This window comes from Halictus rubicundus, unplaced genomic scaffold, assembly GCF_050948215.1.
Source record: "Halictus rubicundus isolate RS-2024b unplaced genomic scaffold, iyHalRubi1_principal scaffold0661, whole genome shotgun sequence".
Classification (NCBI taxonomy): domain Eukaryota; kingdom Metazoa; phylum Arthropoda; class Insecta; order Hymenoptera; family Halictidae; genus Halictus; species Halictus rubicundus.
In genome coordinates, this window is record NW_027489202.1 from 32221 (window position 1) to 49758 (window position 17538).

Here is a 17538-nt window from a genome sequence, read left to right on the forward strand (position 1 = left end):
CGCGATTAAACTTCTAAGCGTCCACTGACCAAAAAGGCTCGGTGAACTCTATTGTCTGGAAACTGTGAATCATTGGCCCCGTCTAATGGATTTTCCTTGGAGAGAAATGAGCTAGTTACTCGAATGATCAGATAATGATGTTCCTCGACGATTCTTCTTCGGTGCATCAGAACGTTGGAATTTTTCGTCGTTGCTTAGATAGAACCTCGAAGATTCTGTCCCGTCGAGTCCTTACAAAATCCTCCTAAATATATTTTCATCTAGATCATGCAAATTGAAAACTTTTCTCTTAATGTATTACCACAGACTTCTACATTTATTTCTACACTTTGTATTCAGTTATTCAGCACATGATTTCGTTTCAAAAAGTACATAACTACATTAGACCCGTTGAGAAATTCAGTAGCATCCGACCGGGTGATAAATAATTTCTGTTCCTCAGAATCAATAGTGTAGGAATCTTGGGAAATGGGGAGATTAATCTCTTTGAAACACTTTACTGAATATTAATATATTTAGAAGAAATAACGCTGACACGATTAACACTCTTTCTCGCAAGGCAGTCGCAATTCTACTCTCTCCGCTCTTCCCGAACATCCACGCTTTATAGTCTTTCACCCCCTTGCATTCGTCTCGCTTGCACTCTGTTTCTTGCATCCGTCGCTTTCATTCTTAGAAATACACAAACTCTCCTATCTCTTAGACCTAAACACTTTTCATTCACGCCTCCTCAGTCACTCGAGTTTTCCAAACATACCGGCGCCGGACCGTCGCAACATGATCCGGTCGCCCGCACGCACGCACGCACAATGAACCATTCATCCCACAAATCTGATGTCGTTCGCTCCACTTTTAGAATAGTTACTCGAACTGAAAGGGTGAAACGGTCGCTGATTGAATTTTCCATCGTGTTAGACGGCAAGTGCATGGCGTGCACCCACCGGGTGAAGTACGCCGAGATCTCGGTTGCCATCAACCACAATGTAGATCATCTTCTGGTCGGGATACTCCACCAGATCCGGCTGAAGAACGCGGACAACGGAGCCGCGAACGGGGCCGCAGGCGGCGGTCACTGGTATATGTCCAAAACCATCATACGTGCCAGTGTAAAAGCAAAACGTGTGATTACTTGGTTGTTTGGCAAGGAGGACTCCAAATTAAAAAACTGTGAAAATCTGCACATATTGTAAATTGACCGAGTGGATGTGTCAGTGCGGTGCCTGAAGACGGATTATACAGGGATGGAACCGGCGCGATTCTTATCCAGGCAATTCTCACCTTTTGAAAAATCATTTTTCGGCCAAACTTTACCACCGATCCACGGATCTTTATGCGTTCGTATCAACTGCAATTTTCTAAAATTCAACAAACCGCGTGAACACACATATCCAACCAAATGGCTCTAGTTTCTTTAACCCTGTGTTGTTTTCATCGGGGTTACAGTGATTAGAGCTTGTTCATCCTTAATAATTTCACAAATGAAGAAAGAAAGTGTGTGTTATATTTATCGTTAAATATTGACTACGGAAAGAAAGTTATAACATTTAGTAGATTTTGTTTGAAATGTTTATCACGAGTCTGACTCGTTATTACACGGTACGGGGTTAAATCAACGTGAATTGAAATGATCCATCAACAAGAACGAAATATGAAATCGTAATTCCTTCGCAGAGGATCTTTAAGCAAAATAAATATTGCAAGACGCAGAACCTGGACAGTCATTTCTTTTCTTGTTAGTATTCTTTTTATTTTGCATTTCATCTACTCATTTGTGTTATAAATGTATGAAATCAACAGTCTATTGATTAGAAAAGAACAGAGGGATGAACAGAGAAAAAATTCCGGTCGGATATGTGTTGTCAGTAGAACGGGGTCAAATTGATCAGACCCCTGGCTTTACAATTGTTATGTATTATTACCAGATTGCGGATCTGTGTGCGAAACAGAAAGCTTCTTTAAATAAATTTTGTACATCAAATGTAATAACATTCTCAAGTTCTTCTAACGTCATTACAATTATACATTTTACTTGTTCCTATTACAAACGCATAAAATCCGCAGTCTGGAATTCTCAGGAAAAGGGATAATTTGCATAAAGATCCGCAGTCTACCACCAAAGGGTATTCGTTCTCGCCTATCGATCCTCCATCGTCAGGATCTAAAGATATCATCAAGACGATACATTTTCAAAGTAATTCAATTTGAGCGTCATCGTTCGTGTATCCCATCGTAATACCGCAGATCATGTGTAGCGCTATTAAATTACTATTATACTTTTGATACTTTTTTAAATTAACGTGATTGTTAGGAAGCAAATTTTGGTTTGACGGTTGGTCTGTGAGAGCTTGCGTGAACGTCTCGTTGCAATTGAAAAGCTTTGTACAGAGTGAGCAAGAGTATGAGCATCGTTGATTGATAAACAATTAAAGTTTGGCCAAAAGTTTTTGACACGGATCGGTGGAAAATAGAAGAGAAGAAAATATAAATCTCCAACATGTTCAACATTCACCATTAGTGCATGGTTTCACTGTCGGTGTTTCACTGTAACATATACACTATTCTCCGTGTATTTTCTGCGATCTCTATGTCTGTAATATCCAAATGATGTATATGTTACAGTGAAACACCGAAATCTGGAGAATGTCGACTTTCACCGGTGAATGTCAACATTCACATAGTCGCTTGGTGTATGTCCGAAATATTTGCTAAATACCCTTATTTCTGACTTACACCGGTAAATGTTGACATTCACCATGCACTAATGGTGAATGTTGAACATGTTGGAGATTTATATTTTCTTCTCCGTAATTCAGTCGCTATAAAACGTCACGCCAAGTCGTGATTAATTTCGGGTTATGTGCGTTACGACGTTACATTTCCTCATAAAAAAGGTTTAGGGTTAGGGTTAGGGTTAGGGTTAGGGTTAGGATTAGGGAATCACTTGGGGGAAGAAGGGGGTGAATCGACTTTCGTTTTTTTGACTCTTCTGTTTTGGACCTCCACCAGACAATATCTGTGATTGTCGACATACACCGGACAGGGTCCGAATATACATATTTGGTATCTGTCGACTTTTACCGGTGCATGTCAACAGATACCAAATACGTCGGTGAAAGATCGAATATTTTATTACATTGTTGTATATTCGGAACCCTGTCCGGTGTATGTCGACAATCACAGATATGCTCTGGTGGAGGTCCAAAACAGAAGAGTCAAAAAAACGAAAGTCGATTCACCCCCTTCTACCCCCAAGTGATTCCCTAATCCTAACCCTAACCCTAACCCTGACCCTAAACCTTTTTTATGAGGAAATGTAACGTAACGCACATAACCCGAAATTAATCACGACTTGGCGTGACGTTTTATAGCGACTGAATTACGGAGAAGAAAATATAAATCTCCAACATGTTCAACATTCACCATTAGTGCATGGTTTCACTGTCGGTGTTTCACTGTGACATATACACTATTCTCCGTGTATTTTCTGCGATCTCTATGTCTGTAATATCCAAATGATGTATATGTTACAGTGAAACACCGAAATCTGGAGAATGTCGACTTTCACCGGTGAATGTCAACATTCACATAGTCGCTTGGTGTATGTCCGAAATATTTGCTAAATACCCTTATTTCTGACTTACACCGGTAAATGTTGACATTCACCATGCACTAATGGTGAATGTTGAACATGTTGGAGATTTATATTTTCTTCTCCGTAATTCAGTCGCTATAAAACGTCACGCCAAGTCGTGATTAATTTCGGGTTATGTGCGTTACATTACATTTCCTCATAAAAAAAGGTTTAGGGTTAGGGTTAGGGTTAGGATTAGGGAATCACTTGGGGGTAGAAGGGGGTGAATCGTATTTTTTAAGCGAATGTTCAGTAGAAAGATACACGATACATCTGACGAAATTAGAATTTAGAAATTGAGAAGTTCGTACAATTTCCTGAACTTGGATCCCCACCTTGGAAATTCAGAAAATTATGGTACTCTTGGGTATATGTAAAGTATTGTAACGGCTCCGTTTCCCGGCGGACCTCGAAACAACGGGTTCCTCGCGGACGGATTTGGCTCGCCGAGCCAGGGTTCGCGACGGGATAACGCGAGGGTTGCGGCGGGACGCGGACGGTCGAGCACGGGTGATTAACGACACGAGTATTCAAAATGTTCGTCACTGTCCCGGCTTCGCATTTCGGTGGTCGGCGGTCGCGATTCGGGTCTCGATCGCTCGGCGTTCGGGTCGGCCCTCCAGGTGGTCCAGTACGCAGCGGCGTATTCGGGGTTCGCGGGTCGCGGGAAAATTCGGCACACTCGCGATTACAATTTCGCGGGTATAAATACACTCTCGTGAGTCGTATTCAGCGGGCGACTTCTCGGCGTCGCAAAAGGACGATTCCGGTCGTGATCGGGCGGTCGGTATCGGCGGCTAGAAATCGGATCGGAACGTACGTCTTTTCGCGAGCGTGGCGGAAAGCCAAAGAGGCCGTTTTCCGGCTCGTCTTTCTCGTCTTCTAGGCGAGGGGGTGCGGTGCGGTACGGTTTGCGGCCGACTTTTCCGGCGTCGTCCTGTATCCGGCGCGACGGTATTTCATCATGGCGGGTTCCATCATGGCAGGGGCGCTCGCGGGTGCCGGCGGATCTCGGTATCCGTCGGCCGCGTTCGGCTCGGAACAGGCCTGGCGCAGCCAGGTCTGTTACCCCCCCCCCCCCCTTACGTCACGGCGGCGAGCGCGAGACGGTCCTTTTACTTCGGCAGGACGGGACCTTACTTGCTACACTTAACCTAACTTATTCTAACGCGGGGCTGTACACTTAACCTATCTTAATCCTATGTGAGCACTGTACACTTAACCTATCTTAATCCTACTAGAACGCTGTACCCTTAGCCTAACTTAAACTACGCGACACTGTACACTTAACATTACTTAACCTAGCCTAACCTACGTTTAGCGTTCGTTCACCCCCGCCGGGGTGAAGTCGCGGGTGCCCCGTGGGGCCACGTCCTCGCGCACCTTGTCCACTGTTCCACTGTTGTGTCTATTCACTGTCGTGGCAGCGTCCGGGTTGGCGACGTGGGCGTGGTAGGGCCGGCTCATCCGGGATCCGGATGGACGGCGGGCGGCGGAAACAACGCAGCAGGCGGCCGTCGCTCCCGAACAGCAGCCTCCAGCGTTCGAAGCCGGGCGGGATCGTCACGTACGCTCTGCGTTGGGCGACCAGGCGCAGCGGCACCTCAGCCTGTCGGCCCGTCGACAGCGTAAACCAGACGCTGGGGTAGGTCGGGGGCGGTCCGTGAAAGGGGATCGGATCCCACCGCAGGTTGCGACAGTCTGCGTCGCGGATAGCGTAGCCCCCGTTGGGGGGGTCCCCCGTCCTCTGCCCTCGTCGGTCTCGCCGGGCGGTGCCGTGTCGCGGACCCCCGGGTCGGCCTCTGGGTCGGTCGGGTCCGGGCTGGCGCGGCTGCGGTGAGTGTCGAGGTCGGCGGGGCGTCCTCAGTTTGGACCCCGATCGTCTGCGTGGCGGCGGCCGTCGGTAGGCGCCTCGGCGCTGGCACCGGGCGCAGTGTCCGCTCCGGCGGGGGCGGCTCGGTTATGGTCCAGACCGCTGCGGTGAGGGCGGGCTGCGCCCCGACGGGGTCCGGTCCTACTGGCCTCCCCAGGGCATCCGGTGGGAGGGGGTCCGACCAGTGACTCAGGGTTGCGTGCTGGCGTTCGGCGCGACCCGCTCGGCGCCTCCTCCTCGTCCTGCGACGGCGGGTTCCCTGGTTGGCCCGCGGCGGCGGTGACGGCGTCGGGGTCCACCAGCCCGGGGAGCTGGGCGGCGTGGTGAGCCTGTCCCGACGGCGGGGCGCGGCTCGTGGTCGTCGAGGTCGGTTCGGTCGTGGCGGCGTAGGTCGGGGTTCGGCGCGGCCGTCTCTCCTGCTCTTCGATGCGCTCAAGCTCCTGGACTCACTCGCGGAGCGTCCTCACGTCCGGTACGGATCCCCGGGGTAGGAGATATCGGAACTTCGTCCGCATATTCTCGTGCAGCAGCTCGAGTCTCTCGGACGGTGGTAGCTGGGCTCGTCGCATCAGCGTGGTGATATCCGTCACGAAATCCGTGAACGGCTCCTCGTCCCGCTGTCTTCGTTCCCGGGCGGCACGTTCGTGTTGATAGCGGGTCTGTGGTGACGTGTGGGCTCGGAGGAATGCCCGCCTGAACTCGTCCCAGGTAGCAATTTCCTCCCGTTCGCTCCGGTACCAAGCCTGCGCTCGTCCGCGTTACATTTCAGGCGCGGCCCGGAGTACGTCCTCGTCTGGAATCGCATACGTTGTCTGGATCTCCTCCACGCGTTCCAGGAACGCGTGCGGGTCTTTCCCGTCGGTGGTGAAATCGCTTTTCCGGATCCGGTCAATGTTGCGGAGCGGGTCCGGCTTCTCGAACCGTCGCGGCGGCGGATAGCATTTTCCGCGTCTGCACCCCGGGTTCCGTCATCCTGTATAGGTCGCCCGTCAGACGTTCAATGCACTCGGCTCAACGTTGGCCCCGCTGTTCTGGTGTCCCGGGTGATGGTGATCTGTCGGTGATCCGGCTGGTACTGCTGCTCGCGGGTGTCCCTCGGTGCATCCGCCCCGACTTCCTCGATGCGGTAATTAGAACGTTCGCGCTTGTCCGACGTTCGGTCCGCGATCCTGCTTCGTCGTGGTGGCGGCAGGCGGCGCGCGTGTACCGGCACTGTCGCGGCGGGATAGCACTAGGCGGCGCACGCGCGTCTAGTTTCACTTCACTCCGCGGCACAATTAACCTCGAAAACTCCCACGTGGGCGTAATCCAGCCTGTCCCACGTAGTTACACTGTCCCTGTTCGGGCGCCATGTAACGGGTCCGTTTCCCGGCGGACCTCGAAACAACGGGTTCCTCGCGGATGGATTTGGCTCGCCGTGCCAGGGTTCGCGACGGGATAACGCGAGGGTTGCGGCGGGACGCGGACGGTCGAGCAAGGGTGATTAACGACACGAGTATTCAAAATGTTCGTCACTGTCCCGGCTTCGCGTTTCGGTGGTCGGAGGTCGCGATTCGGGTCTCGATCGCTCGGCGTTCGGGTCGGCCCTCCAGGTGGTCCAGTACGCAGCGGCGTATTCGGGGTTCGCGGGTCGCGGAAAAATTCGGCACACTCGCGATTACTATTTCGCGGGTATAAATACACTCTCGTGAGTCGTATTCAGCGGGCGGCTTCTCGGCGTCGTAAAAGGGCGATTCCGGTCGTGATCGGGCGGTCGGTATCGGCGGCTAGAAATCGGATCGGAACGTACGTCTTTTCGCGAGCGTGGCGGAAAGCCAAAGAGGCCGTTTTCCGGCTGGTCTCTCTCGTCTTCTAGGCGAGGGGGTGCGGTGCGGTACGGTTTGCGGCCGACTTTTCCGGCGTCGTCCTGTATCCGGCGCGACGGTATTTCATCATGGCGGGTTCCATCATGGCAGGGGCGCTCGCGGGTGCCGGCGGATCTCGGTATCCGTCGGCCGCGTTCGGCTCGGAACAGGCCTGGCGCAGCCAGGTCTGTTACAGTATGTATAAATTCCTTTTACCCTTGACCCTTAAAATTATTATGGATGACGAGGCTTTTTCTCAATTTTATTTTATGCTTCTCAAAATCTGAAATGCCTTCGAATGTCAGTTACTTCCGCAGTAAATAATCAGATCAATTTTTTAAACAAAAATATCTTCCCCAAAGATTGTTTTCACACGAGAAATTTTAATCGACAGTTTAAGTATTTATGAAACTCCCTGAAAATTATAACCACTGATGTTTCAACAACCTTCAGGGAAATAATTTTTAATTCTACTAATGAATTGAATCGTGAAAGGATTATGATTGATGTTTATAAAATGGCGTGAATGAAATACAGCGCATTATTCACACGGATTGATTATCAAGTTGAAATTAATTTAATACGCATTACAAAGCGGACTATTTCACCGGCAGCCATTGTAATCCACTAATTATTATTAAATACCATATTAATCTTGAAATCAATCAAAGGTAAATTCAATCGAGTGACGTAACAAAAGTGAAGCGTAATTAGATTTTGGTTAACAATTATATTTTTCGTTTACAGGTGACGAATGTACACGGGTTCGAGTTTCAAAGACCTGTATTTCTTCAATGTTATAACGTCCCTCGTAAATCTTATCGCGACGCTTCGTTGATAAGTAAGCGACGCCAGACGCATGCGTCCTGGGCATCGATTATTTTGATTGGTGCCAGATATTGCCAGGCTCCAGTCGTGGCCGCTTGCCACGAAGCAAAACGAATGTCGATTTCTTTGAACCTCGAACCGACTATAAACGATAATAAACGACATTGGTGATACACGCGAAACGTATTTTATTCGACAAGCAGTCGCAACGAAATGTTGGCAAGTGACAGATGACCGGTTCGTCGCGTTTCAACGTTCCGGATCGAGAAGGGTGAATAATTTCGAATTTATACATGTTGAAAAGATTTCGAAGCGAAATTGTGCTCGAAGCAGCTCGGCGTGTTTGCATGTAAGCGAGTTGCGGGTGCGTTGTGCGTGCCCGTGGAATCCGCGCGGTGTGTGTCCGCCTTGATGCGAAAGCTGCTGTTTCTCGTTCTTTTGTTTTTTCGTGCGTGTATGTTTTCTCCCCAGTCGTTCATCAACCGCTATCCGTTACGGTCAGTTATTTGTTTGCAACCAATTGTTCAATAATACATCATCGATTTTGTTACACGCGATCATTAAATTATTTGCAAGTACCTCAAAAGATCATTAAAGTTCATCTCTTTCGTTGAAGCTTTACAAAATTGTGATGTTTCGATATTTTCGATGATTTTTCTAGTTTCGTACAGTTTTGAAATGATCGATGATGATCGAGGAGCAGCATGGCCACCGTAAAACCGTCCACTTGCAAAGAATCCATTCGACGATGGGAAGAAGACAACGAACAAGAGGCCTCCACGGCGACAGAAGTCAGTCTGAGCTTTCAATGGCCTCCCATAGAAAAGATGGACAATGCTTTGGCGAGTTTGACCAACTGCGAGAAACTTTCGTTATCGACGAACATGATCGAGAAGATTGCAGGTGAATATTCTCCCACTATCTTTAGAAAAATTTTAGTATCCTTTTTGCAGGCTCTTTTTATCTTTCCTCTACTCGTATCGATAAATCCTAAACAATTTCGACTAGACTATTCGATTTGTTTACTCAGGTAGCAATTTTCTGCTTCATTCAATCTTAAATTCTGCTTCAAGTATATTTTTGGCGCTAAAATCACCGCCTTTTGCTCGCGAAGTACAGTAACAAGTACAGTGATCAAAATTTGTTCGAAGCAGGTTTGGGTAAATTAGAACAAGAATCCCACAGTGTTATCTAAACAATTATAATGCAAGATAAGTAACATAGTTTGAGTTGAAAGAATTGCAGGTGATGAAATTTTTCGTTTACACGGCGGTAGTAGAATTCTTTAACAAAAATGTCCCTACCTCAGTAAAATGAGAGAATGAAACGGGAATTAAAGAATAGAAATAATGAATGTGGGGCTTCAAGGATATTTTACGGAGGGTTGAATTTTAATTCGTTTTTTCGCAATAAATATTACTCCCGAGATTCACTGTTAAACATTTTACATCCGCAACGAGAAAGCGATTCTCAGTTTGGTCGGAACGGGGGAAAGGGAACGAGGATAATGAATAAGACGGGCGTTCGACAGGACAGATAATAATGCATGCGCAATTCCATTACGAAGCACGATAAATGGACCGCAGATGCTGGCCATCCTAACGTCGCTTTCATCAGAGTCTGGCATCGTTCAGAAACCAATTTACGTTCGTTCTGCGCATCTTCGCTCTTATTGGCTCCCTTCCCAATGCACTACGCATGCGCGGAGCGGACTGATGTGACGCCATGTCCGGCAGCGGCATTCGCAACCAAATACGCGGTGTGTCAAAGTATTTCGAATTTAAATAGCGAAAGGTTCTGGCAATCGTCACTTAAATGACCTGGCCCTCAACCCGACCTCCTATGGCATGCACTTGGGAAGGATGGAATTTCCGCGTCCGAAAATTCCCTCGTTCCCACACACCATGGTCGCTTCATTTACATTTTTCAACTAAAAACGTAAAGAAAGAATTCATTTACATTTTCCGACATTATACAGTTAATTATCGAGGTTGAAAAAATTATATTACTATAGTCCAATCCTTTCTAAATAAAACAAAAAAAAATTTAGCGCAATCGGACAAACAGTTCCTAAGATAAAAATTCGTAAATGAAGCCCATTTTCGCCACTCATTTCCTACCCACTTCTTCTGCCTATTAATCTGTACTTTTGTTCTACCGCGTATATTAATCTCGCAGTCTACAAAGTGGGGACTGAGTAGTGGAGTAGGGAGTCTGAGGAGCTCGCAGCGCCCCCAACGTCTTCCGGGCTGCGCGAAATAGTGCCAGACTCTGATGAACGCGACTTTACTCCCTTGACACGTAACTGTGGCTCAATTAATGTAACTCGATCGCCTGGAAATTCGATTGAACGCAGATCTTGCGCCGTTTCGTATTGCGATCATCCTCTTGAATTCAGGTCGCCTTTATTTTCATTTAACTTGAGCGTTCCGTTTTATCTGGATACAATTCAACGTTAATCGCTTCCTCAGAATCTAATGAAATCATCAAAACTTCCTTTTTAACTTAAACGATCCAAAGGGGCCAATCTTTTAGAACGGTATTCATTATTTTAGTGCTAAGGGCATAGCAAGGCCTTAAATATTTTTTGAAATAGGAAGTGGTGTTAATCTTCATTAGGTTCCAAGAAAACAGCTTGTATAGATTCCTTTAAAACATCCCGTCTAATTAAACTTCTCTCATTTGACACAGGGATCGGAACATTGAAGAACCTGAGGGTCCTATCGCTGGGTCGTAACATAATTAAAGGATTCTCCGGCTTGGAGCCTTTAGGGGACACGTTGGAGGAGCTTTGGATTTCTTACAACCTGATCGAGAAAATAAAGGGAATCAACGCGATGAGAAATCTTCGTGTCCTTTACATGTCGAACAACTTGGTGAGAGACTGGAACGAGTTCAACAGGCTTCAGGAACTCGCGAACCTCCAGGACCTCGTATTCGTTGGTAATCCGCTGTACGAAAGCGTCGAGGTACTTTACAGCTACCTTTTTCATTTGAAAATTGTATAATTTGATTAACTTTTAATATTCGTTCTTTTTAGTTGGAGCAGTGGAGGTCAGAGGTCGCTCGACGCTTACCGACGTTGGAAAAGTTAGACGGCGAGCCGATAATACGAACGGAAGAATGCTGCGCGACTCAAACGCAAAAAGTTGACTGTCCTTCCCAATCGGAAAACAGCTTAATATGATCATACAGCAGTTTTATGGTAATGTTTATTTAATATTCTGTACATTTGTTTTTGGAGTTTCTTTTGTATGATTCTTTATTTGGTCAAGTATGAACCTGTATAGATTTAGTAATATTTTTCGTAATCGTATTGATTTATACTTTGTGAGCATATTACCTTTCAATTTAATCGATGGATCGGAAATTGTATTTATATGACCGTTTTATATCTTTATACAGATTTCAATCTACATCAGGAAGGCGTAAGAATTAACGTTCGGAATTCGTCACCTTTGTGTCCACGGTTGTAATGTATCGTCAATATTCTTCAGTCGACCATTCACGTCGCTCCGCTCCAAAGAATTTGATACGAATAGAAGAAGCTCTCGATGGCTCCGGCTACATTGTTGCGTTCGACATAGACATATTGCGTGCCCATAGGAGGGCCATTTTCATAATACATACGGGGTTAATCTCGCGATTAAACTTCTAAGCGTCCACCGACCAAAAAGGCTCGGTGAACTCTATTGTCTGGAAACTGTGAATCATTGGCCCCGTCTAATGGATTTTCCTTGGAGAGAAATGAGCTAGTTACTCGAATGATCAGATAATGATGTTCCTCGACGATTCTTCTTCGGTGCATCAGAACGTTGGAATTTTTCGTCGTTGCTTAGATAGAACCTCGAAGATTCTGTCCCGTCGAGTCCTTACAAAATCCTCCTAAATATATTTTCATCTAGATCATGCAAATTGAAAACTTTTCTCTTAATGTATTACCACAGACTTCTACATTTATTTCTACACTTTGTATTCAGTTATTCAGCACATGATTTCGTTTCAAAAAGTACATAACTACATTAGACCCGTTGAGAAATTCAGTAGCATCCGACCGGGTGATAAATAATTTCTGTTCCTCAGAATCAATAGTGTAGGAATCTTGGGAAATGGGGAGATTAATCTCTTTGAAACACTTTACTGAATATTAATATATTTAGAAGAAATAACGCTGACACGATTAACACTCTTTCTCGCAAGGCAGTCGCAACTCTACTCTCTCCGCTCTTCCCGAACATCCACGCTTTATAGTCTTTCACCCCCTTGCATTCGTCTCGCTTGCACTCTGTTTCTTGCATCCGTCGCTTTCATTCTTAGAAATACACAAACTCTCCTATCTCTTAGACCTAAACACTTTTCATTCACGCCTCCTCAGTCACTCGAGTTTTCCAAACATACCGGCGCCGGACCGTCGCAACATGATCCGGTCGCCCGCACGCACGCACGCACAATGAACCATTCATCCCACAAATCTGATGTCGTTCGCTCCACTTTTAGAATAGTTACTCGAACTGAAAGGGTGAAACGGTCGCTGATTGAATTTTCCATCGTGTTAGACGGCAAGTGCATGGCGTGCACCCACCGGGTGAAGTACGCCGAGATCTCGGTTGCCATCAACCACAACGTAGATCACCTTCTGGTCGGGATACTCCACCAGATTCGGCTGAAGAACGCGGACAACGGAGCCGCGAACGGGGCCGCAGGCGGCGGACACTGGTACACGTCCAAAACCATCGTACGTGCCAGTATGAAAGCCAAACGTGTAATTACTTGGTTGTTTGGCAAGGAGGACTCGAAATTAAAAAACTGTGAAAATCTGCACATACTGTAAATTGACCGAGTGGATGTGTCAGTGCGGTGCCTGAAGACCGGGACGGGACCGGGGACGTTTGGCCCCTAGATTCGAAACCAGGGTGTAGGGTTTGAGTCGACGGGGCTTCAGTGTTCGAAACTATATTTCTGTTCGCCCCGGTTGGGTCATTATCTCGAGCGTAATGACCATTACCCAGAAGGCCTTTCGGGACCGCATTGACAGTGTATTGTATGTAAATGAATTGTATGGAAATGTATTGTATGTAAATTATATATAGATATATTGTAAAAACGAGAATAGTTGTTAGAACGTATGTAAGAACGGGGTCAAATTGATCAGACCCCTGGCTTTACAATTGTTATGTATTATTACCAGATTGCGGATCTGTGTGCGAAACAGAAAGCTTCCAAATTAATCGTAAGAAACGCGGGTCGAGTGAAGATAATATTTCTTCTTTAAATAAATTTTGTACATCAAATGTAATAACATTCTCAAGTTCTTCTAACGTCATTACAATTATACATTTTACTTGTTCCTATTACAAACGCATAAAGATCCGCAGTCTACCACCAAAAGGTATTCGTTCTCGCCTATCGATCCTCCATCGTCAGGATCTAAAGATATCATCAAGACGATACATTTTCAAAGTAATTCAATTTGAGCGTCATGGTTCGTGTATCCCATCGTAATACCGCAGATCATGTGTAGCGCTATTAAATTACTATTATACTTTTGATACTTTTTTAAATTAACGTGATTGTTAGGAAGCAAATTTTGGTTTGACGGTTGGTCTGTGAGAGCTTGCGTGAACGTCTCGTTGCAATTGAAAAGCTTTGTACAGAGTGAGCAAGAGTATGAGCATCGTTGATTGATAAACAATTAAAGTTTGGCCAAAAGTTTTTGACACGGATCGGTGGAAAATAGAAGAGAAGAAAATATAAATCTCCAACATGTTCAACATTCACCATTAGTGCATGGTTTCACTGTCGGTGTTTCACTGTAACATATACACTATTCTCCGTGTATTTTCTGCGATCTCTATGTCTGTAATATCCAAATGATGTATATGTTACAGTGAAACACCGAAATCTGGAGAATGTCGACTTTCACCGGGGAATGTCAACATTCACATAGTCGCTTGGTGTATGTCCGAAATATTTGCTAAATACCCTTATTTCTGACTTACACCGGTAAATGTTGACATTCACCATGCACTAATGGTGAATGTTGAACATGTTGGAGATTTATATTTTCTTCTCCGTAATTCAGTCGCTATAAAACGTCACGCCAAGTCGTGATTAATTTCGGGTTATGTGCGTTACGACGTTACATTTCCTCATAAAAAAGGTTTAGGGTTAGGGTTAGGGTTAGGGTTAGGGTTAGGGTTAGGATTAGGGAATCACTTGGGGGCAGAAGGGGGTGAATCGACTTTCGTTTTTTTGACTCTTCTGTTTTGGACCTGCACCAGAGCATATCTGTGATTGTCGACATACACCGGACAGGGTCCGAATATACATATTTGGTATCTGTCGACTTTCACCGGTGCATGTCAACAGATACCAAATACGTCGGTGAAAGATCGAATATTTTATTACATTGTTGTATATTCGGAACCCTGTCCGGTGTATGTCGACAATCACAGATATGCTCTGGTGGAGGTCCAAAACAGAAGAGTCAAAAAAACGAAAGTCGATTCACCCCCTTCTACCCCCAAGTGATTCCCTAATCCTAACCCTAACCCTAACCCTGACCCTAAACCTTTTTTATGAGGAAATGTAACGTAACGCACATAACCCGAAATTAATCACGACTTGGCGTGACGTTTTATAGCGACTGAATTACGGAGAAGAAAATATAAATCTCCAACATGTTCAACATTCACCATTAGTGCATGGTTTCACTGTCGGTGTTTCACTGTAACATATACACTATTCTCCGTGTATTTTCTGCGATCTCTATGTCTGTAATATCCAAATGATGTATATGTTACAGTGAAACACCGAAATCTGGAGAATGTCGACTTTCACCGGTGAATGTCAACATTCACATAGTCGCTTGGTGTATGTCCGAAATATTTGCTAAATACCCTTATTTCTGACTTACACCGGTAAATGTTGACATTCACCATGCACTAATGCACGATCGATCTCGTACGGTCCTTTGAACCGCGGAATTATTTTTGTTGACACTCCTGGGGTGCAATCGTAATTTCTGATAAGCACCTTATCTTTAACCCTATATTTATTCGGAGCCTTATGTCTTTTATCGAAAATGCGTTTTTGCGACTCCTGATTTTTTCGAATTCGGTTACTAGCTTCTTTTCGGACGCTATTCAAATCACGGGAAATACTTATCTTTCCACTAATCTCCAACATATCACGCAACCCATCTATGACCTCACCACGTTGTCGCATACCAAACAGTAACATGCTTGGACTTTTGTCGGTAGACTTACAAACAGTATTATTACACGCAAATTCAACCTCTCGCAATACATTGTACCATACCACACCACGCTCACTCATCAATTTGGCGATCATCGGTAAAATTGTGCGGTTATATCTCTCGACCTGCCCGTTCGCCTGAGGAGAAGCGGTCGCTATCTTAACATGCTGTATATGATATTCTTGTGTGAACTCATTGAATTCGTGAGACATAAAACTACTTCCTCGGTCCGAAACTATGCGCAGCGGTCGACTATAATGCTCGAAATACGATTTTAGACACTTTATGACTTCAGCGGTGTTCTTAGTCTTAGTGGCGTACATTTTTATATATTTGGTGAACGCGTCGATTACAACAAATATATATTTGTAACCCGATTTATGTGCTCTTGAAACAGGAGCTAAATGGTCGATGTGTAGGGTATCGAAAGGTTTATCACCCTTCGGTATACAGTGCAAGGTTCCCTCTAACTTTCCGCAGTTCGGCGTGTATGCGATACATTTCAAACAGCCGCGAATGTGTTTCTCGATCTTGGATTTCATATCTGGAAACCAATAACTATCCGTAATGTTTCGCACCGTTTTTTCAATTCCGACGTGTCCCATCTCATTGTGGTACTTGTACATAATACTTGATTCTAAAGTGCTCGGCACGTAAAACAAAATTCTATCCTGATGCTTCCGGTATACTAGACCGTCTCTCATTTCGTACAATTTATTTTCTGAATTTTCTAATTCCGTACGAATTTTCCCGATAACTTTATCGTCATTTTGGCATAGCGCTAAATTTCTATCGAACGAATTGTCTTCAATCACAAAAACCTGACGACTTAACGTGTCTACATGGAGCATACGCGAACCGGCCCTATGCTCTAGCTCGTAATCGTAATTTTGCATTTCAAGCACCCAACGTGCAATTCGGGGATTCGTCTCTTTTTTATTTAGCGTCAGACTAAGAGCTTGGCAATCCGTAACTATCTTAAACTTTCTTCCTAGTAAATATGTTCGGAAACGTCGGAGAGCAGAAACGATTGCTAGCGTTTCTAACTCAAAACTGTGATAGCGTGATTCAATCTCAGTCGTGCGTTTAGAAAAGTACAACACTGGGTGTAGCTTCTTATCGGCCTTCCTTTGTAACAGGATAGCACCGAACCCGGACGCGCTCGCATCACAGTGCAACTCGGTCTCGTCTTGTGGAGAATAAATACTTAATATCGGCGCGCTTAACAATCGATTCTTAAGCGTCTCGAACGCTTGTTTTTCTTTTTCGGCAAACTGAAACTTTGCATCCTTCCTCGTAAGATCGTATAGGGGCTTCGCGAGGATGGAGAAACCCTCAATAAATTTCCGAAAGTATGAACTCAAGCCCAAAAATCCCTGCACCTCTCGAACGTTTCGCGGAAATGGGAATTTTTTTACCGCCTCGAGGCCTCGTTCTGTCGGCCTGATTCCTTCGCTTGTTACCGTGTAACCCAAATAATCGAGTTTTGTTTGGAGAAATCTGCATTTATCTAACCGTAAATTCAAAAGATTCACTGTCAGTAGTTTAAATACTTTTCCAAGGACTTCTAAATGGTGCTCTATAGTCTCGGTCGCGATGAGAAAATCATCCAAATAAACAGATATTTCGCCGTCGTTGATTAGTTCTTTAAAGATTTCAGTGACGTAGCGTTGGAATTTAAGAGGCGCGCCCTTTAACCCGAATGGCATCCTCGTGTATTCGTATTGCCCGGAAGGTGTTACAAAAGATGTAAATTTAATCGAGTCTTCGTGCATCTTGACATGGAAAAATCTATCCTTTAAATCGAGGGTGGTAAAATACTTTTTCCCTTCCAGCAAATCTAATTGGTCTTCGATTAATGGCAGCGGAAAGTTATCGCGGATCGTGATTTTATTCAATGTACGGAAATCTACACACATTCTAATTTCCCCGTTCTTTTTCTTCGTTAGAACGATAGGAGACGCGTACTCGGATGTGCTCTCCCTAATTATCCCTTTTTCCAATAATCCATCGAGGATACCACGCAATTTGTTTTTCTCGTCATACGATAATCTACGAGGTGAAAATGAAAAGGGTTTGTCGCTCGTAAGTGTTAATTTCATTG

At 45.2% G+C, this 17538-nt stretch overlaps 1 protein-coding gene across 4 annotated transcripts; it reads left to right on the plus strand.

The window, feature by feature from the left end:
• Positions 1 to 8082: 8082 nt before the first annotated feature.
• Positions 8083 to 14344, plus strand: LOC143364537 (dynein axonemal light chain 1-like). Of its 4 annotated transcripts, XM_076804830.1 has the most exons (5): positions 8083 to 8447; positions 8838 to 9079; positions 10868 to 11145; positions 11217 to 11381; positions 11582 to 14344. In XM_076804830.1, exons 2-4 carry the CDS (start codon positions 8881 to 8883, stop codon positions 11361 to 11363), a joined length of 624 nt encoding a protein of 207 aa, XP_076660945.1. In that variant the 5' UTR covers positions 8083 to 8447; positions 8838 to 8880; the 3' UTR covers positions 11364 to 11381; positions 11582 to 14344. The 4 variants fall into 4 exon arrangements, with proteins under 4 accessions (XP_076660945.1, XP_076660944.1, XP_076660947.1 ...); XM_076804829.1 differs by lacking the exon at positions 11582 to 14344 and having other exon boundaries at positions 8084 to 8447; positions 11217 to 11573; XM_076804832.1 differs by lacking the exons at positions 8083 to 8447; positions 11582 to 14344 and adding an exon at positions 8598 to 8673 and having other exon boundaries at positions 11217 to 11573.
• The last annotated feature ends 3194 nt before the right edge of the window (positions 14345 to 17538 follow it).

Bases quoted from the DNA above. Each gene is read 5' to 3' on its own strand.
- LOC143364537 (XM_076804830.1), top strand. From the start codon at position 8,881: ATGGCCACCGTAAAACCGTCCACTTGCAAAGAATCCATTCGACGATGG. The intron at 9,080-10,867 runs GTGAATATTCTC...CATTTGACACAG, and splicing joins CATGATCGAGAAGATTGCAG to GGATCGGAACATTGAAGAAC. The intron at 11,146-11,216 runs GTACTTTACAGC...CGTTCTTTTTAG, and splicing joins CGCTGTACGAAAGCGTCGAG to TTGGAGCAGTGGAGGTCAGA.